General features: G+C 40.8%; 1 protein-coding gene across 2 annotated transcripts in view; it reads right to left on the bottom strand.

The window, feature by feature from the left end:
* The window catches only part of ror1 (receptor tyrosine kinase-like orphan receptor 1), a 123,632-nt gene that overhangs the window by 6,461 nt on the left and 95,096 nt on the right, over positions 1 to 22,075 (bottom strand). For both annotated transcript variants that reach the window (XM_018696517.1, XM_018696510.1), the window contains 4 exons: positions 6,248 to 6,375; positions 4,721 to 5,038; positions 3,626 to 3,871; positions 3,274 to 3,488 (listed from right to left, as the gene is read on the bottom strand). In XM_018696517.1, coding sequence (XP_018552033.1) covers positions 3,274 to 3,488; positions 3,626 to 3,871; positions 4,721 to 5,038; positions 6,248 to 6,375 — 907 coding nt within the window. The remainder of the gene's footprint in view (positions 1 to 3,273; positions 3,489 to 3,625; positions 3,872 to 4,720; positions 5,039 to 6,247; positions 6,376 to 22,075) is intronic.

Here is a 22,075-nt window from a genome sequence, read left to right on the forward strand (position 1 = left end):
TAATTGTCATAATCAGACTCAATCCATTACATCAGCTCTTAATGACTCCCTTTAAACCTTTGGAAAGCAATGTGGGAAAATTACGAAATCTGGCAGCGTAAAATGTAATTTATCTGACAGGTTAGCAGCATTTAGGAAGACTGAGCAATTAATTCTCTTGCCAGTAAAACTGTAGAATCAGCTGCAGAAATGACAGAAAGAGCTGTAGCTTTCTTTGTGAGGGATGGCACTGCCTTTTTAGTCTTTCATGCCCACTGAGAAGGACTCAGACTGGAGGCTCCTTTTTAAAAATCAAAATATATGTGTACATGATTATACAGATTTGCATCTTCAAAAGGAATGCATGGGCTTGCGGCGGTGTTACAGACAGTAACAGTTGGAAGAAACTGAGAGAGGGACTGTCAATTTGATGGCTTTGGTGTTTGCGTGGGATTTGTTTTGTTTTGCTGACAACACCAGATGTAGCTTTTAAAGTCAGATCGAAGACAACTTCTGTGTTGTGTTATTATAATTTTTGCTGAGCCATTTCTAACAACCCCCAGTACAACAGATCCAAAACCAGTGTAGATGAATTGCTGTTTAAAGAACTGCACAATTAGAGGATATGTAATCTGAGAATTAGTGTCCAGCACTTTGACTGTGTGCAGGTTTGTTTATGAGCGGGTGGGAGTTCTTTGTCCCTTTAGGTTTGGTTGTTTATCCTTGATGACTCCGGCTAAACTCTCCCATCTAAGAGCTGTCCAGGTGATCTCAGACACAGAGGGAATGGGAATGTGTGTGTGTGTGTGTGTGTGTGTGTGTGTGTGTAGCTGTACTTGGGAGCAGATAAAAGGTGAGTGGAGGTTGGCAGAGATTTTCAGATTCCAGGAACTCAGAGATGAATAATGAAATTCCTCAGTGAGCAGGAGACACACACTCACACTCACACAGGACTGTATGAGCTCTGATGGGGGTGGTGTGTGTGTGTGTGTGTTACTGATTGTGTATCAGATTCTGTGTATGAGAGGAGTGTGGGGCCTGCTGATGTTATGAGAGACACAGATGTTTTTAGTTATGGGTTTGTTTCACCCCTTCTTTCCTCCCCACACCCAAAACCCTCAGATCCTCCTCACACCACCGCAGGTTTGTGTGTGTATGTGTGTAAACACACGTGTATGTTTATGTGTGTCTAAATGGATTGTCACAGGCAGTGGCCCCTGGGTGACCCTGCAGCAAAGCCTGCTGGGTAGCAGCCTAAACCTAACCCAAGACAAAGATGTAGATAAGACGGATAAAGAGGAGGGAGACTCACTTTGGCAATAATCTACATAAGTTACTGTAAAATATGAGGATTTATCACTTATCAAAAATGTTTTAAAAAGTAGAAATTACATGTAAATCCTCATTTATTTAAAAGTGTCTTAGCTAAGCACCAACTGATACACATGTACTAAAAAAAAAAAAGGAGATAACTGCTCCTCTGTACAAGCTTTTGTTGCATTTGAAGTCTTAAATTGGATGGTTATGAGGTCTGATATGTGTGAACCATATCTCAAAACCTTGTTGTCCGCAAAGACCATTTAAAATCAACTGTATAATTCCATAACTGCATGGCTGTCACTCGGAAAAACTCCCTTTGATGTACCGTAAGCTTGACTCTTTGCACATACGAGGTCATCATCTAAAAACAGCGGGGAAAGATTCCCTTATTAGGTCAGTGAAACATTTGTTCCATTCCAAAAACACAAAATAAACCAGAGATATTAATGGTTTCTGACGCTTCTGTGACATTTTGTGGTTCTCCTCACAGCTGTTGATGGTAATATCATACACATTACCTTGAGCATCAGCTCTGGTTTGCACAAGCAGACATGCTGTCTAGATAACCACCCCACCCACCCACCCACCACCAAATTTATGTGGAAAAAGATAAACAGGCATGATATGACCGAGTGTGCAACCTTGAAAGAAATATGATACAGATCCTAGTGTGAGCAATGTGTTGGCTGGCAGAGCAGAGGCTTGATAATCTACATTACAAAGAGGTTCTGTGAAAGAGGGAGGGGAGGAAGGAGAGAGTGAAGGGTGAAAAAAAAAGAGTTCCAGAAGTGGAGGGATGGAGGGAGAGACAGAGGAAGACCAACAAGAAAAGATGGATTAAGTGAGAGGAGTGTGAGGAAGAGATGTGGAAAAAAGGAGACAGTGGGAGAGAAATAAAGAGAGAGCAAAAGAGCTGCAGTTGAACACTCCTGAACCTGCTGAGCTCTGACGGTAGAGATCTGAAGCTTTGGCTGAGACAGGTCCTTTCCACACACACACACGCTTATAAACACACACACTAAAACCCCGTAACCCCAGCATGCTGCGATCTATCCCAGTTGACACACAGAGAGCCGTGCCAGTGTTTTGACTCCTTCCTCAGTCTGCTCTTATGACTAAAAAAGACAAATACAGCAAAACTGTGCTTGTTTTGAGTCACCATGGGACAGTCCAAAATGCTCTGTGAGTATACAGTATCAGTTGCCAGTTTATTAGTTACACCTAACTGCAACTAATTCAGCAATCCTGCAGTAAATCCTACCTTCGTGAAGATTAGAATGTTCCTTTTTTGTTGGAACTGCTTTAGAGAGGTGTTGATTCCACTTTATGTTCACTGATGTGTTTTCAGTTTTCAATTTTTTTTACCACAGCCAAGGAGGTTTTCACCTGTGTCTGCTGGTTTGTTTGTTTATTTGTAGGCAGGACTACGCAAAAAGCATCAATTTGCACCAACCTTGGTGGAGGGATGGGGCGTGGCCCAGGGATGTATTGCATGGATCTTGATTTTAAAAAACTGATATATTTATGGCACTTAGATCTATTAGTTGGTTAGTTACACGCTCCTCGCCCACATTTTCCCATTCACACACAAGACACACATGCACACACACCACACACAGTAACACAACCATCTGTGAGCGCAGTTTTTGCTGGGCCTCTGTTTTTGTTGTCTTTGTTTTTGTTGTTAGTCTTTGTCTTACCTTGTATGTTCTATTTTGACTGTTCATGTGTCCCTGTACTTGTCTACACTTGTTGTGTTATCACTCTACTGCACAAAAAAGATCAGTAAGTTTGTGTAATTTGGTGCAGATAAACACAACACAGATGTGTAGGATTGTTTGGCCTTGGTGGAGGTATGTGCTCTACTGAGTGCTTATTGTCAGTGAGGGTAGGCTCAGTAAGACACAGAAAGAACCTTCGTTATTTACTTTCCCCACACAAAGTGTCATGTGTTGTAACTGTGCTGCTCTCTACCTTCGGCTTGTATGCAGTTGTCAGCATGGACATCTCAACGTTTTGTCCTCGGACCGGTTTGGGCTGGCGGGGGGCAGGAGGCCTGGAGGACTTCTGGTTGTTGCGGCACACACAAATGAAGAAGAACAGCAAGGCAATGGCTAATGGGATGGCCACACTGGGAACCAGGATGTACAAGATCTCCATGTTGCTGCCACCAGACTTGTCTTTATGGTCTACGGGGATGGATAGAGAGGAATTACTTCAGATCTACAGATTACTGCATGACTTATGTGATATTGACGCTGGCCAATAATAATCTTGACATTCTCCATACTATTACTATTGACTTAAACATATTCTAGTCTCTCACCACAGATGGGTATGTCACAGAGCTCCATGCGGACCCCCTCGTCCAGTGTGAGGCACCAGGGGGCCTCATGTTTGTTCCCTGGGTTGCGGCAGTACGAGTGCCCTCCATTCAGCTCCGGATAGCGGACAGCCAAGAAGGTGTGGCTGTGAGGATACTGGGAGTTCCAGGGCTGACACTGACGCCCCGACTTTGTCATGCTGACAGTCCCGCGGTAGTCTGCCCCGCTGCTGTTGTAACACTTGTGATCTGAAAAGCAAGACAGGATTGTGCATTAATTGTTTGTGCTGGGCTGAGCAATGGGCCTTCTTTCTTTTGGCTGGCTGGCAGTGGATGGCAGTGGCTCACTGCTTAACTCAGATACCCAGGTGTATTTAGTGTTGACTTTGTTGACAGCTGACTTTGTTGAGCTGGTGGTGGATTGACAAAAACCTGACAAAAACCTTTACAAACTGGAATATCAAATTCAGAGGGACATAATAAGATAGAATGAAAATCATGGGAGAGATCATCTGCAGTCAATTTTGATGTCTAAAAATATGCATACTGTAGTACACTGAAAACTTTGAGAGCAACTGAAGATAAATTCATTTTAAGTTTGACTAGAGCTGCAATGATTAGCAGAGTAATGAATTAGTTGATTTAAAAAATAATTGACAACTATTTTGATAATTAATTAATTGTCATTTTTCAAGCAAAAACGTTTACTTGTTTAAGCTTAGCAGATATGCAGATTTAATGTGTTTCTTTGCCAAAAATTATAGTAAGTCAAATGTCTTTGGGTTTTAGTTGGACAAAATAAACAATCTGAAGGCATCACATCAGGCTCAGGGACATTGTGATGGATGTTTCCCACTATTTTTGACATTTCACTCAATTGATTTAATCAACAAAGTGAGAATATAAAATAAGGGTTTAACTATACTTGGCCCATTAAGTTAATTCTAATATCAGAGCATACTTGGACTTATCAAAAACCAAAGTTTTCAAAACACTTCTTCAACAACTAGGCCGCAGGGATACCTCTCCTCATACAATAATAATGAGTATTAGCAGTAATAAAGGAGGTCATTTAATCAGCAGGTGAACTAGTCTTACTCTTGTTGATGGGCTCAGCCATGGGGATGCCTATCCTCAGACAGTTTGCAGCCTCGGGACTGTCAGAGGCAGCCAGGTCCTCACAGTTGGGCAGCTTCAGTCTCTTCAGGATCAGAGGGTTTGAGCGGGCGATGATGTACTCTGTCTTACACAAGTCGTTCTCCAGGATCTCACACTCGTCCTTACACAGGTCGCGAGGTTTGTCGGTTCCCGAGCTGCGGTCGCATGTCGGGAAGGCAAAGTGGCAGAGGGAGGGGATGGCAAACTGGGAGCAACGATCCGACAAATGGTTGGATGTCCCAATCATGGTGAAGGCAGCTGGGAACAGGGGAGGCAGACATGGCATTAGAACAGAAAAAGACTCTTGATGATTTTGGTAATGTGTTACTTTGATCAATTTATAGCATCCAGATGAATATTAACATTTTTTATTATTGTTTTAGAGATAGAAGAATGAACAAAACTAGACATGAGAGATCAAAGAGGACAATGAAAGCTGCAGCTTTAAATGTATGATTCATCGTCATGCTCCACATTTATTGCAAACATATGCTTTTCTGTGGTTGTCATTGTCAGTAAGGCAGATCTGTGGGGGGTGGACAAGAAGTAAAGTTGGCTGTTACCCAAATGCTTCTACAGCACATGTTGCTCAGATAAAATGATAATAAATATTAGTAAAGGTGACGTTAAATCTTAGATGGTGAACGGCTCCTGAATGTGGATTTTCTGGCTCTGTAATGAGTGATTTACACTCCTGCAGTAGGCTCATTACAGCACTGTGGCATCATAAATCTTAATTATCACTTGTCCTTGATGTTTCAGATTAGAGTCTAGGTTCATGGCCCCTTTGTCCCTGAACTGTTCGGGGGGGAAGCTGACAGCTGCGCGGATGTAATCAGTAACATACACATGAAATTGACCTCTGAGGACATGTGCATGCAAACACACAAAACAAAAACACAGAAGCGGAGAGACAGACATGTAGAACAGTATGAAACAGTATGTGGGCCATGTGCACTCCATACAGAGTCGTGAACTTCCTTTGAACTCCATAAGTGAGGTTCTGGATACTTCCTGCTGTGTATTAATTAAGGTTTACTTTCTAAACAGTCCTTATTTGTAGAATATTTTCATTGAATTAATGTATGTAGCTTTACAAAGGTGCTCTATCAGCTGTGGCTGCTGAAGACATATGTGAGCAGAGTTTTTTAAGTCAGGTCAGAAACGCTAAATGTTGGCTGAACTACTGAACTCACTGGATGAAAGCAGACTGTCAGCTTTCCCTGTCAGACACAAAACTCCTGACAGGGAACAAGTAGTTTGTCTGAATCATCATCAAAGGCACTGTGTGAATTCACACATATGTGTAACATGTCAGAAAAAGCTAAATTATACAGAGCCTGTTCTGAATGTGCTGCAGAAGAAAAAGTATATTATGAATGAATGTAATTTACTGTACATGCTGAAGTAGATTTGGACCAATGCTTAGACTTGCAGTAAGGTTAAATACATTTCCTCTTTTCTCACCTGTGATCTGGGTCTCGATCTCGCCCTGCATCTGCAGTGAATCAACAAAGATGCTGCGGTTACCGATGAAGCGGGCACAGGCTATGCCTCTGTACGGTTGGCAGAATCCATCTTCCTCAAATTCCTCCCTGTGAAACATAGACAGGAGAGAGAGGTTGAGTATGTTAAGTTAGTTTGAATTTCTCTGAACAATATTTACACATCTCTGCAACATTCCTACTTGTGGGAGAAGAAGAGGCTAAAAGATGCTGCAATACACAAAAACACCACTAGATGTCAGCCTCTCTTGGTATATCACACAAAACCAAATGGTTGCACCTCTGTGGAAAGACTAGCCGTTTCTTGTTGCGGGCACCACTATAACAAGAGGTCTCCCTTTGCTTGTCTAAAGATAAATCGTACTCAAAGTCAAGTCAAAGGCAAAGATCTAAACCTTACACCTACACACACACACAAGCTCACAGTGTAGATGTAAACCACATTAGGAATTTATGTTTGGCTGACTTTATTCCTGTTTATGGCACAGAGATGTCATGAGCCATAATCTGAAACATGTGGACAGAGAGAGAGAAGCGGTTGATGATAATGTTTTCACAACTCTAGGCTCAATGTTTACTTCCTGCAGTGACTCTTGATTTTACACCCCTTTTCTGATTTTATTTCCTGGGTTATGTAGTTACTCTACGCTCTGTTCTTTTTTAATCAATTCATCTTGCTCTGCCTTTCTTGTTCTGCCTTGATCTCTCACCTCTCTCATTCTGAATATACACACAAACCACATGCTGACTAGCAGGCTATTTGCTCAGTGTGAGTTCACTGTGTCATGTGCTTTAAGTTGAGCCATATGAGGACTGTAAGACCAGGCATAACCACAATATATAGGGGAATGCATGATACCACTGCACATGCCCATAGACACACACACGCACATACACAACCAAACACAAAAGACCCATATCGTAGCTACTGCCTGACTGGAAGTACATCCTCATCCTTCAGACACTGCTGCTTGAGTAATGGCAAACAGAAGTGCTTTAAATTTTTGGGAATACCTCAGATTAAATTATAAAATGGACAGATGAAGTCGATGATAAATCATATCATAAACTCCAATAAATAATAAACACAAATATTTACTTCAGCCTTTTTACTCTGAAAGAGCTCTAATTTTAAGAGTAACACAGCAATGTACAACTTTGTTTAAGCAGCTTCATGTTGATTTAACAAACAGTACATTTTCTTTTTTGACTCTGTAACACACGGTTGCTCCCAATTTATGCAAACAGCAACACAATGATTCATTTCACATTGTGGCTAACTGTGAAATAGTCTCTTGTGGCTTAACGCATTATTATCACTAGTCCATGTCCGCTGCCTCTGTCAGGTAGTTTACAAGAGATGTTACAATGTGTGAATTACACTAATTACTGCACAAACTGTAAAACAGCAATAAAATGGCTTTAAAGATGCACCTGAAAACAAGGTGACAGCAGTGTAGGCGTACACACACAAATGCATGCGCTTGCATGTGGGCACAAACACACAAAACGCACACACACAACTTTAGTAATGCCAAGGGGCATGTCAGCATGGTATGAGTCTGGGGTCATTAGGTTCCCTCTCTCTGAGGAGTGTTAAGTGACTGAATGGCCAAGGTCAGCTCTCTGACTCTACCCCTGTCTGTACAGATCTAAATGAGCTTCCCAGACGTGGACACACACACACACACAGAGCACTATAGAGCAGTGGTCTGCATACTGCCGATTCCACAGAGATATGGTAACATTACATTTACAGCTTAATACAGGTTTAACCAGATTTTATCCGTGGAATATGTAATTTCCTACTAAAATGTGGATATGAGTAATAATGAGTTCATGTTGTGGTGTGCCTGCAGAAGGCTTAGCACCCCTTCATCAAACCACAAACTGCTACATCTTCAGATATTTTTCCTTTGGCGAAGAGTGTCTCTCTCTTTAGGTGAAAATCATGTCTGGCATTAAATCCGTAAGAGGAGAGTCTCCCCGTAAAAAAGCTACCACTGTGAGAAAGTACTTGAGTGATTTGAGGTGCTGCTGATTGATTGAGCTGCTACCAGTCTGAATGCTATGGACCAGAATATGAAAATGGAGCTGGAGCATGAGAAAACACACACAGAGGATGAAGAGTGAGGGCTGGAGTTCGTCCAGGCAGCCGAGAGGTTAGCTTGGTTGTGCGTCACTGAAGATGGTGGACACACACACATCCACACTAACATCAAGCCACACACAGACAAGTAAATGACAAGGGAGAGCAGACGATCCACCACAATGCAGCCAGATCCCCGCAGGCAAATTACAACTCAGGCCAGTGCAAACGGCCTCAACCGAATCAGCTCAGTCCAAATCACAAGTCGCCCCTCAATGCTTTTAATTTCTTTCACCCCTCTTCAAGTCGACTCAGATTGAAAGCCGTGTCTAAGAGGCATATTAAAGTGTCTGTATCCTGTCCAGTACAGCATAAATGACTTATAACAGGTTTAAAGAAAGAAATGGGAAGGAAATACACATCTACAAAAACCTAATCACTGTGAGACATCTGAGGTTTTTTGAAAATCTTTCTCTAGTATCCATTTATTTCTGTGTGCCTGTGTAAGCTATCCCAGGCAGAGAGAGCCAAGTGCGGTTGCTATTTGTGTAAACAGTGGATGGCTGTTCAGGCCTTTTATTTTACACACCAACGCCACGGGCCCTCTGTGTAATGTTTTATAATAGTTAATTACAAGGAGAGGCTTTTCCCTCCAAGACCCGATCTATAATCCAGATCTAAACAGTAAGGCGAGCCCTACCACAGAACCTAAACAAGGTATTCAGGACATTGATTCATTGTCCAATTACATTTTTTCTAACCTCATTATTTATTCAGAGAAGCGCTTACTAAGCAGCCATGCTCCTTTTTCCAGCACCACCCTGATTCACATCCATATGGCTACATACATTTACACCTGGGTGGTGCCAGAAAGACCCAGACTGCAGCTCCAGTGCTCATTTGCTAAACTTTCTAATAGACTACATCTTGATGGGTTGTGAGTTCCCAATATGTTTTCTATGAGCTGTGCGCATATGTGGAGTTGCAATGTATTTTTGCAAATCTGGAAAGAGATATGAGAAAACACACAAGGGGGAAAAGTCAAATATAAATAATTTAATGTGAAACTTTAACCTCAAGTCTTCCTGATTTGATTACTTCAAAGAAAGTGAGAAAGAAAAACGAGTGTAAACTGGCAACATCCATCCTACATCTGTGTATATATGCAAGTACATAGATGATCTAGACAGTTTTCCTTTGAGTCATGAGGGTGCTGATAGAGAATAGTATGTAACAGATCCGGATTTACCAGAGGATCACAAAACTTTTAACACACACACACACACACACACATATATATATATATCTGTAAGGCACCAACAGTATAAAATAAATGTATATTTAATATATACACACAGGCACAATAACAGACACACTTCTCTGACCCCAGACACAAGGGTTATGTGTGGGATGACTGTTGACGAATGAACCATTAACAGGAAAGAGAAAGTTTTTCAAGTGGAGATGGTTGAAAATTCAGCCCACAAAAATGGATGATTCATTCAGAGCAGACTCCACACTTAATCATCCCCCAAAAGGAGCTCAATTTGGCATCAAAGGCAAAACAACTGGATTCTTTTAAAACTCATAATCTATCAAAATGTCGACTCTCCCTTTTCTCACTATCTCCACAGCACCCGCCAACAACCACTGCCCCACCTCTGAGTGCGAGGCTACAAGGATGAGTCTTCTTCAGTTTCATCTGCTTCCATCTTTCCACAGACTGTCACACAGCACAGTACCGACAACTGTCAGATAAAATGCTAATAGAAATAAATGGCAAATTACATCAATTAAGAAGATGGAGGAAGTTCCAGTTCCTGTTGGTCCTTCTTGGTTTTCTAACTAACCAAACAATGCCAAAACATCATCTTTTTTTGGCAAAGCTAGTGATATGTAAGAGCTAAAGCCTCCACTTAGTTTTATGGTTAGTCTGTGTAATCTATCCCTGCTGCTAGAGAATCTATATGTTTCCTGCATTATTGTGAAATTTCAAGGTAAGCGAGAGTTGAATTGTGTTAAAGACTTCTGAGCATGAAAATATTCCTTAAAATACCTTCAAAAACACCTTATAGAGTGTGTGACATTACTACTGTAGCACACACTCTGTTTATTCCAGAATAAGAAAACCACTCCTCGCTTTGAGTGTCTTATGTGGTTCTCTTCTTTGGTTTCTGTTTTGATTATGGAAGAACTCTTTAGGCCTTGAGCATGTAAACTGGGGCATTTCTCGTCAACAAGCTGTGGGTTGGGATGACGGGTTTGTGTTGAGTTTTGGGGTAAAGAGGATGTGAAACTGAACACTCTTTGTTGGAGGGGATATAGAAAGGATAGGATTTGAGGGTGAGGAGGCGAGGGGCGGATCCCAATGACATTTTAAATTTCAGGGTTTCATTTCTAGGAGCTGCTGTGGGTGCTGAGTGAAGAGGAGATGAGCTGCGTCAGGTCACAGCACATCCTGATTGGGGATGCCCTTCAGCTTTTGCTATATAAATATACTGAGAGAAAATTTCTTCTCAGCTCCTTGTTGGTGGTGACTTAACAGCAATCTAGGAGAAGAGTGGAGATTTGTTGGCACAGTTCAACACTTGAATGAAATCAGGAAGTGTGTTTTTAAAGGACCATGCAGGTGTTTTTGCAATTTTAGCTCCTAAACTAAAAAATCATAGCTGAATATGTTTTGTACTATTTTGTCCATGATACTTACTATGTTGTATATGTATTAATGTTATGAGATATATGGTTTTATTCTATTTTCAGGATGCCTTTTTACAATCTGGCCATGGACAACAGATGAAAATGATCTTCTTAAGCAAACTCTTACTTTCTTCTGATGATAAATGAGCATTCTGCCTGACAAATAAAGTCTTTAAATAAATAAAATAAGTCATGTATGCTCTCAGATGAGATGAGTCTTCAAGAGATTCATGAACTAAAGCAAGTTTCAAGCGTCCTGCTAACAATTGTGTGTTATTTTGTAGTGAAGTCTTGCTACCTCAGGTAAAATAAGGTGATGTACTGGAGAAATGACATCTAACCCATATTACAATTTACCTCCTCTGAGTTTGTGAACATGTATATGTATGAGATGGTGTGCGTGTATTAAAGGGAAGGTGTCCAACAACAAATTAAAGACACTTGTGGGTCTGGAAAGGAATGGATTTGCAAAGAGGATGAGAGGAAGAAAACAATAGACAATCGTGTGGTCACTGTCCTCAAAAGATTGTGTTTCCCTAGAAGCAGGTCTGACAGAGACAAACAAAAAAGAAAATGAGAAAACACAATCTGTTCAGGATTATGTCTGTTAACAATTATGAAAGGTACCATAGAATTAGTGCTCAGCTAAAGCATAAATTCAGGATGTTGCCAAAGTCTCACTTTTTTAAGTTTATCTGTACAATGTTGGTGAAATATAAACTGATATTTTGCAACAGCCAACAATGACTGCAGGGCAGTGATTCATCTGTTGGGTGCTCTCACACTTTGTGTCAACTCATAGACTTTGTAATTCAATTATCAGAGGAGAATTGGAGAACACATGTGTGGTTGCAGTATGTAATGATCTCTCACTGACAGGGAGCCAAAATGGCCACCAGAGGCTGAGGTTGACTGGGGTCTGTGGCTTCCAGTGGCCCATGACCGCACTGGGAATGAACAGCAAGCGAGGGCAACTGAGGCGCTGCATTAGGATACAATGGAGAAAGAGAGGGCCCTCCTGGGTCCTCGTGTTACTACTGCTCACTGACTGCAACAATAGAGGCTTCTGTGAGAAAGAAGGTTGGAAAAATTTAAAGTGTACTGAAAGAAGAGGGAAGCAAGAAGTAGTACAGGACAGGGCATCAGAAAAAAAATATTATTTTATTCTCTGGAGAATTAAGTGCACAGTAATCTATCTGTAAAGAGCACTGTACAATATTTGATTGCCCAATAAACTGCATTACTAATGCCATATGGTGTTGTGGCAAACTAATGAGGAGGCTACATTTGACACAGTGCTATACTTGGTCTGAACGCAGCTTTTAGTAGGCGTTCAGACCAAAAACAGTCATGTGCTAAAAAAAAAATGCAAGGGGCTGCCTTGGTGGGGGTGTGCTGCTTCAGGTACTGATGAGAAGACAAATGTAATTTAGGAAGTCCAGTTTGAGTTATACTATCATGAGTTTGAATTTTTATCAGATACCAAAAGGAAGGATTTAACTGCTTGGGAGAGTTATTGCAATGATTGCTGGGTACACAGCAGAACACGTTCTTCACATTAGAAAATGTGCACTTGCACAAACTTGACTGCTCAGATTCAGCTCAACTCAAGCTTTTTTTTGCCAGAGGCATCTGCACCCATCCTGTATCAATTTAGTGGTTCCATTCAAATGAATGAAGGGGTTGCAGTTTTACATGAAGGGCTAATGTTGGCCTGAATATGGCTTTAGTCACGGTGGCTATCTCTGCTCATTCTAAATGCTGTGTACAGTTCTTATTTATTTCAAACAAGCAACTGTTTCTATTGCCAGAAATGTAAATTCATCACTCCAGTGAGCCAGACAAATTTTTCCTATAGCAGGCCCTGGCGGGTTCAAACAGCAAATGCTAAAGCTTTTATGAAACTGCTCACGGTTGAGTAAATTCTAAACATTTATTTATGTAAACATTTCACTGAATCTAAGTTGGATACCAGTCTGATCTAAAATAGTGCACAGAATGACTCCCAGATATAGATGCTGGCGTTTGAAGTGTTAGACTGCGCTCTGCACAAGAATTTGTTTTAGGGCCCAGTCTTTGCCTACACAGGCTGGAAGTCACGATTGTGGATGAAGCTAAAGACTTTTAATAACAGGGCTGACACATACTTGGTGATTTGACATACAAGGAAAGACCCTACATCAACCCTGTCAGTCCTCACAAAGCTCCTAACCTGGTGACATCACTTCCCCGGAGGACTGCAGGGTATCAGAGGTCCAGTCGGGGGAGGGCTCAGGAAGTGAGGATGTCAATCAGCCTGTCAATTAGCACAGTGTCCTAAAACTTAACATAAACCCAGTGGTGTTTAGACAGACACGTACATACACAAACAAATGGAACACGGGGTCACACAGTAGAATCCATTACTGCAGAGGTGAATTAGAGGAAGAGGAGGAGGAGGGTGAGATGATTTTGCTCAACTAATCACTGACCCACTGGGTGTAGAGATCCCTGAAAACTAATGACATAGATAGAGAATACAGAGAGTTTAGGAAGGCATCAAAAAGCAAGGACAGAAGCGTAAAAAATGCAACAGAGAATTGGGAGAGAAAAAATAAGTCAGAGAAAAAACTGGAAGATATAGAAACAGAGATAATTGAGGAAAAAAAGGAAGACTGAGGACTGGAAACAGTTAGGGGCTCTAGTCAATGAGTCCAACTACTGCTGAACAATGTAGTGTACGTGTGTGTGTATGAGACCTCAGACTACATCATGCTAAAAGAATTTCCTATTTTTTTCTACTATATAGTATATAGTATATATACTATACTTCTATTATAATTTACAGGTGATAGAATGCCACTAAGACAGCAAGTGGTTGCAGCCTCTTCCGTGTTCCATATTTTGAATCAGTGGCGGCTCCCGGCTTCCTACAATCCTACCAGCCTGTACACCACAGGCTGCCGCTAGCCATGTAATCTCAACACATTGCTAAAGTAGAGGTTGTTTAAAATAAATGGAATGGTCAGTAATATCCATCCATTTATTATCTATACTGATTATCCTTAAGGGGGATGGAGCCAATCCCTGACAGTGGGCGAGAGGTGGGGTACACTGGTCAGTAATGTGACAATTAATACAAGACGTTTTGCTGGCTGGTGTCCCAGACAAAAGAATCTTTGAACTTTGAAGCCGATGTTGCTCCAATACCTCTTCATTAATCTGTTTCTTCTCAAGAAATTATTCAAGGAACTCCAGTACAATCACACACTGAAAAAAGATGAACTACCATCCTATGTGATCCTTGCTTCTGCTGCCACTACTACCTCACAACTTTGGTGGCGCGGCCTGGGTCACATGACGGTATCGGTTGTTTTGGCCTGACCCTACTTCCTTTTCTTTGGCCCCTATCACCTCATTGAGGGACTGCATGTATATTAGCCAGTTTGCTTCCAAGCTGGTTCTCCCTCTCCCTCTTCAATGAGTGTTTTTTTTTTTTTTTTTTTTTTTTAGCCATGTTTAATTTATCCTTTGTTTATGCCACATGTAGTATTAGATTAACACCTACAGCTTTGTTGTACCCCACACCCACGCTTCACCACTGACTTCTTATTTCACGTGTCATGCTTTGCTTATTTGATTATCTTAAATTAAGCACTTGCTTAATCAGTTGTTACTGTGTGGTCCACCCTTCTTTATGGTCTGAATGAGCTCAGCATAACTAGAGCCCTGCCAGTAACAAGGAGCCAACACTGTCTGAAAATAATTAAAATCAGGACTTCAATACTACAAAATTAGGGATATTGATTTTTAGCACTGACAGCAGTGTTAAAGTTATAAATATAGCAGATCATAATCTATTTTTATAAATGTATTTTCACCTGGAGCGATATTATAAACTTCCTTCATGTTTTCCATTTGTTCTGCAGTAAAAATTCTTGTCTTTACTAGCATTCCTTGAACTGACTCCAGGCTGCCTCCAAACGTCCGTGTGGAAATAATGATAACAGGAAAAGCAAAGAGAGCACAAAAGAATTAGAAGGGGAAAGAGATAGCCGAGAGCAAAGCCACTTCTGTGATTTAGAGAGCATGTAACCCCCCACCCCCATTCACACACACACACCCCCACTCATACACACACACGATTTACGACAGCTTATTGCCCTGATCACAGATCCCACTATCAACACACAAAGGCAGATACTTAAAACAGACAGGAGGACACATGTTTTGGCTGACTGGCTACTGACTGTGCTTAAGGAACAAGAATACACACGTCTGAACGCAAGCGTAGTTTCCTGAGGAAAGTGGAATAATCCCTGATGAGAGCGATTAAGAGTCACTAAAGGCCTGTATTGTAGGGAAGGAAAACACTGTCACACTGTGGAGGCCATAAATAATCCCTCTTTACACACTATGCAGTCAAAGGTGTCTGTAGGACACAGAAAACAAACAGAGAGGGCTTTAAGTTAAGTTAAAGGATATACATCTTAATATATCCACACAGTCTAACAAAGCTGCTAATAAACTGTTGACAATATGCTTTATATGACTTTGTCCAATCGATCAATTTTCTGCAATGTCTTCAGGTACAAATCAGCAGAGGAAAATTTCTGATTTTCGATGCCTTTGTTATTTTATTGTCCCAGAACCCAGCGCAGCTGCAAGACTGGTGACTTGCTGATGACTACTTATGACTTATACACAAGTCTGAGTGTAGGCAGAGTGCTTTCTCTGCCTGCACATAAAAACCACATCAGACATTCTGTGAACTGAAGCATGTCATCTGAATTTTCAAAGGCATTCTGGAAAAATAATAAGGATATCACTTATGAAGACACACTGAAGGAATGTGGGCACAACAGAAAGATAAATCATAACACCTCGAGAGAAAAACACTCCTGGAGCACACTAAATATCACAGACAATCAGATTAGTGAAGTTAATCCTTCACTGAAAGACAGTTTGTCTGCAATAAGTGGTATCTAAAAAAAAATCACAGGAAGGACTAACGACACACACTCTGACAGTTCAATGGATAAAATAACAAAAACTGACATGTACATGCAGACGCACTGAATATCTTTGCCAAAGCCTTTTTAAAACAGTCTGGACAGGATATGGCTCCTGAATCTCCCAATAAAAGATAATTTACAGGCTCCTGCACTCTTAAAAACAAACACAAGTAAATAGCACATTATTCAGCTAGTACAAGGGCCAGACACACACTCTCAGAGTTGTCACCCATATTTACAACATGTATGTGTTTATGTCATGTGTGCTGTTCTGTGTGTTCATACAAACTTGCTGCTTGCTGCTAGTCATCTCAAAGTTTAAAAAAAAGAAAGAAAAAGAAGACGACACATTCCTCATTGGGGAAATCTACTAAACTCTCTCCATGTTTACATTTTTGTTCTTTCTTTTGTTATAAAATTATCTCTTATTTAATTAGTAGCTAATTTTTTTTTTTTTTTTTTGTAATGTTTTGTTTAAAAAAGTAAAAAGTCCAGCTCTTTCTCTTCCAACACAGATTTTTGTACCTTAGCTCAGACTGCCTGCTGGTACTGAGTACTGATCTGATATAAGGGCTTCATTTTTTCTCCAAAATTTAAAATCTGTACACTTCATCACACTGAATTCATTGGAGTAATTTCTGTGTAAGGTAACATGAGACCAGGTACTGATGTGGAACTAATAATGAAGTCGGTGGCCTGCCATGACTGAATTATTGCAAACACTGAATTTTATAATGACACTGACAAACAAACGGCTTTTATTGTGGAACAGTCGGGTCACAGCTGATACCAGATCTGCTAAATAAGGTCAGTAACAGGTCTGATGCTAATATCAATAGATGGGAATGGTGTATTCAGAGCTCAGTTTGTCACTTTATTTTGGCAATAAAGCACACAAATGAATTTTGAGTAAATACCAGTGGTTTGTGATCTAGACTTCTAAACATGTGCAGCAAAACACACCTAATGCAGCTTTCGTATTTTAAAAAAACTCCACAGGGTTCGCTTTCGGCCTGTGGTAAGATTTGTTTGGGATTATTCCACTGATCCTATTAGATTGTCTCAAAGGGAAACAACAAGTAACAACGGTCATGAGCCCGTCGACACTAATGACATTATAAGTATAGTACATGGTGTGGTCACTGAGTCCCCAGAATACCTCTGAACCATATTATCTGAGGTTTGTCTGTTACTATGGGATTCAAAACTGGTACAAGATTAGGAGTGCTACTGACAAACATACCGCATAGATATATACAGTATTAAAGAGTGGCAAGGGCCAGTTTATGGTCTCTCAGAACTCATGCTGTCTGAAGACATTGGAAATCAAAGGCGATTAAGGTTATTCTGAATGGCTGCACCGGAAAGTAGAGTGAAAAGCCGGTCATGGAAAGGGGGAAAACTGGGATAATAGTGCATATTTTCAAACTGGAAGATGTTCACAGTGATGCACTTGGTTGTTCATGTGTCACAAATAGGTTGAATAACAAATAAGATATCCGACCGATCATTTAAGAAGGAGTATAAATCCTGCTTCAGTGATGATGACACTAATTGACTAAATTGATTTAATTAATTTAAATGATAAAACTCAATTCATTCTGTTTAGTTTAATCCTTAAGAGCTTCTTTTTTTCTATTTTTGCTGTCTCTCTCTATGTAATATTCAGATTTATCCCATTTTTATTGTGTCTCTTTCTTTTCATGTTAATCTCCAACATCAACCACCACATTAGTTTTCATTTGAATCAGGCCACTGTTGTCTGAACTTAACATCCAAATGTCTTCCTAATAAATCTTTCTCTGAAGCAGAGGTGGGAGCTAAATATAGAGCACCGACTTTCTGCTTTATCAAAACCCAAGATGTCCTCTAGTCATCTGCATGCAATTTGCTAGGCGCCAGGACCAATAACTACAAAATTGATTGATAAACTGACATGAACTGATAGAGAGAAAGGGCATCTTTTATCAACATCAGAGTCTACATCAAACTACATTGATCCTATTAAGCCCTACAAATTACTAAACATCCCCTGGCTCAGGCTAGCAGGATAAAAAACAAAAGCCTCTATTTATATGTAGAAATACTAAAGGTACACTGTGCCTTTCTCTGTTTCGATCGCACACTCAGCCACCACCACCTCTCAGGGCAAAGAAAGAACACTCTCTGTGCATACTTTCCTGCATGTATGTGTGTTTTTTTCTGTGCGAGAGTATGTGTGTGTTCATGGGAGGTTTAGGGCAGAGTTCAGGGAAACCCCACATACCCCATCTAGGCCTTGTAACCCTCAGGGAGAAACCAACACACACACCAACACACACACACACACACACACACTTTCTTAAACCACAGACTTTACCAGACCTGACCTTGACCAGACCTGCCAACAGGATCACCAACAGGCAGACACAGGGGATTCTGGGAAACAGGAAACAGGAAGTGGGCCCTGTCCGAGCTAAGTGTGAAAGCCCTGTTCATAATGAGTTCTGTATGAAACTCACTGTGTGTGGTAAAAAAGTGTAAAGACATACTTGCGCCCTCGCTAACGCCTAATAATGTAAATTGCTTTAATGGTTAAAGCAGGCTACAAATCATGACAGTCCCCACGTGTGCGTGTGTTCGCATGTGTTGGTCTGTGTGTGTATGTGTGTGTGAGACCCCCTGACCTGGGCAGCATTTAGCAGAGAGGCATCCAGGCTTGTGGGAGGGGGCTGCAGCGGGATCTCTGGTTTCAAACATTGCCGGTGCCCTGGGACCAGGCCATGTCAAAGGGCCTGTCCCCGATGAGCCATATTAGGGCCCTGATCCCCAATCAATCAGCACTGCGCTAAAAAGAATCCACAACAAGGCAGCAATTAAGCCCCGTCGAGGACTTAGCTAAACATGTGTGAGAGATAGGGTTTGTAAGAGTAACAGTGTGTGTGCAGTTCTTTGACTCTGTGTTTTATGTAGAAGTGTGAGTGTGTGTGGGTAAAAGCCTTATGAGACAGAAGGGGGGGAAAAAAGTCTACTCCGGACGTGCAGAGTGGAGGACAGAGGTGAAAAAAGTCTCAGTGGGCTGTCTTTGTTTTTCCTTGTGTATCGGTTTAGCTACACACTAAACAATTGAAACCCCATCCCAAAACGAATACAAACATGGACAGAATACCTTTTTCTTTAACCTTTTGCCAAGAGAGTTTAATCTGTTTTCCATGTTTGGCAGCTAACAGGGCTACTAAGCAATTTGGGGATACTGCAACAGCTTTTGCTCTCACTCTTGGTTAAAGTAGGGGTTGAGAAAACTCTGCTGGTACAGAGCCTGTTGTTGGCAGGTCCAAACACAGTCTCAATGGGTTTCAGGGTGAAAGAGATATTTTTTTAACCAGATCTCAAAATTGAAATAAGTTTAGCAGAACCCCCCGCGTTAGTCTGATGTGGAGTGCTGAAGTGGATCAGTATGTGGCAGAGGAGTAGTGCATCCAAAAAATGAGTGGGCCTGTCATCCCCTCAGTCTGAATGGGTGCGATGCTTGTGGTGTGGAGCAAATCATCATCAATCCTGGCCGGCATCTGAGAACCACAGCAGTGTTGACACTGGCACTGAGGTGAGGAGAAGTGAAACCAAAATCCTGAGTTTCTCAATGCAGCACACACACGTTCACAGTCTGAGTTAAGAGGCTATTGTGACCAAAAACAGCACTCACTCTATGCTGCGGGCAGCGGGAAGGTGGGGTGAGAGGGTAGCCTGGTTTTTAAACAGTGGACTTGGGTTCAAACCAGCTTATGTGGCTCAACTGTCCTTGAGCAGGACACTCAAGACCACATTTAACTTCTGTGCCTCATTTCACCTAGGGAGGGGTGTGTTATTTATCAAACAGTCACACCAGCACCACCAGTTTGTCAACATGTTATAAGTGTGTAGATCGTTCTCCTTTATGTATATGCATTTAAAGCTGTAGTTTAACATTTTGGGAAATATGATAATTTGCTTTCTTGCTGAGAATCAGATAAGAATATTGATACACTTATGTCTGGATGTTAAATATAGAGCTGCAAAGGTATCACAATCCACCAGCACCTCTAAAAAAATCACAAACTAATACATTATATCCCCATTGCAAAAAACAAAGTGTTTTCTTGTCGTGTTGTCTTTTTTTGTATTTAAACATAAAACATAAGATAAAACACCATAATAACCCCCCCCGCTTCCAGTCTTTGTGCTATGCTAACCTGACCTTGCTGGCTGTGGGTTTATATTTTCCCTTGAGACATTAGAGTACTGATCTTCTCATGTCAAGTGAAAAGTGAAAGTATTTTCCAAAATATCACATTTTATCCTATAAAGAGGGATAGTGGGAACATAGGAGGAAATACATAGGAAATTGCATATTCCTGTGGATTTACTAAGGTGAATTCAACTTTAAAGAGTCAGTTTTGTGTAGAAAATCTATGAAAGCAAGTGATTAAGAAGTGCAGGTATGTTAAGGAGGTTGTGGTTGGGAAGCTAAAATGATCTTGTGTTTTAAAGAGAGATAGAAGAAAAAAAGACACACACAAAGAAGACTGCAGAGAGGCTGCGATAAATAGGGAAAAAAGCCAAAAAAAAAAAACATGAATTCAGTATCTGCTGAAATTGTGATAACATCAAGCAGCAGCAGGGAGTTGTGTCTGTGTGCTCAACTCATAAGTAATGTTTATTGTGCAGCTGATGCACTGTGGAAAATGCACTATATTGCGAGGACATTTTCTTTGTATCAACTTTTGCCACAGAGGCATGAAGATTCCAACATCAGCTGGTTGATCAGTCAGTTCACTGGTTTGTCTGTCAGTAGATCTTGGGAGGGATGATGCAAGCTATAGCCGAGAGCAAAATATTTGTAATAGATTCCCTAAATAATTATTTAATTTAAAAGCTTAATTGTGGCTTAAGTAAATGCTGTGACATGTTGTTATTTTATTAATTAGGATTCCTGAAAGCTTTGCTGATCTTAAACAGATAAAACCCCTCGACGGCATCTTTTGATCCTCCTTCACCTGCAGAACACAACAAAAAAGCAGATCCTGGCACTGATTGTGTAAATGCCTGCCGTCTTAATAAATCATATGTTAATTACAGAGACATTGTAAGTACAAGCCTTTCACAACAGCTGCTGTAGAACAGAGAGGAGAAAAGAAAAGAGGTTTCAGGGTATCAATCAATCTATCATGATTACAGTACACACTTATTTTAGCGCCTAATACTTTTGAGCGGGTTTGAGCAAGCTTCAAGATCAACTTAGTGTGACATCTTCAAGTCATTACACATTTTGGAAACTGCTTCCTATAAACTAATTTGTCAATCAACCCCTGCGCTGCTGTGGCATATATACACACGCTACAGTCCTGTCTACACAAAGTCAGATTTCTCTTGCGTTTTTTAACTCTTTGATGCTTCAGCTGTATAATTGGATTGCCAACGGGCTGATGGCAGCACAGGCCTCACGGTCCTTGTCACGTCAGCTCCGAGGTCAATTTAATCCGGTGTGTTGACAGCTGGCTAATTACAGAGCCATCTGCAGTGTGTTGGTTGGTTTCGTGCCACACACACACACACACACACACACACACACTGATATATAGGAACATTTCAGGAGGAGGTTACAGTGTATGTGTGTTTATACTGTGTTACAGTTAAACACGCCTAATTAGAGTAATCATTCTGTGTCGTCAAGTTACACCCAAACAAGATCTCAACTGACAAATGAATTACAAACTTACAAAATGTAAATAAAGACCTTACTGTATTACAAAGATGTAACTGCACATGTCCACATTCACATGTGCATATGCAGATAAAAATCTAATCAATTACAAACCATCACTTTAAGGCACTGGTGAATGCTGGATCCACTGTCAAAGATGATTTCAACTGACACATGAGAGTAAAATACTGTCTAGACCAGCTCTGTTGGTGTTTGAAAGAAAATATAAGGATCAGCAGACCGCATCTTCCAAAAAATACGATCGAACATCTATTTTTCAAAAAGGCGAAC

The sequence above is a fragment of the Lates calcarifer genome, linkage group LG17 (genome assembly GCF_001640805.2).
Source record: "Lates calcarifer isolate ASB-BC8 linkage group LG17, TLL_Latcal_v3, whole genome shotgun sequence".
Taxonomy (NCBI): domain Eukaryota; kingdom Metazoa; phylum Chordata; class Actinopteri; family Centropomidae; genus Lates; species Lates calcarifer.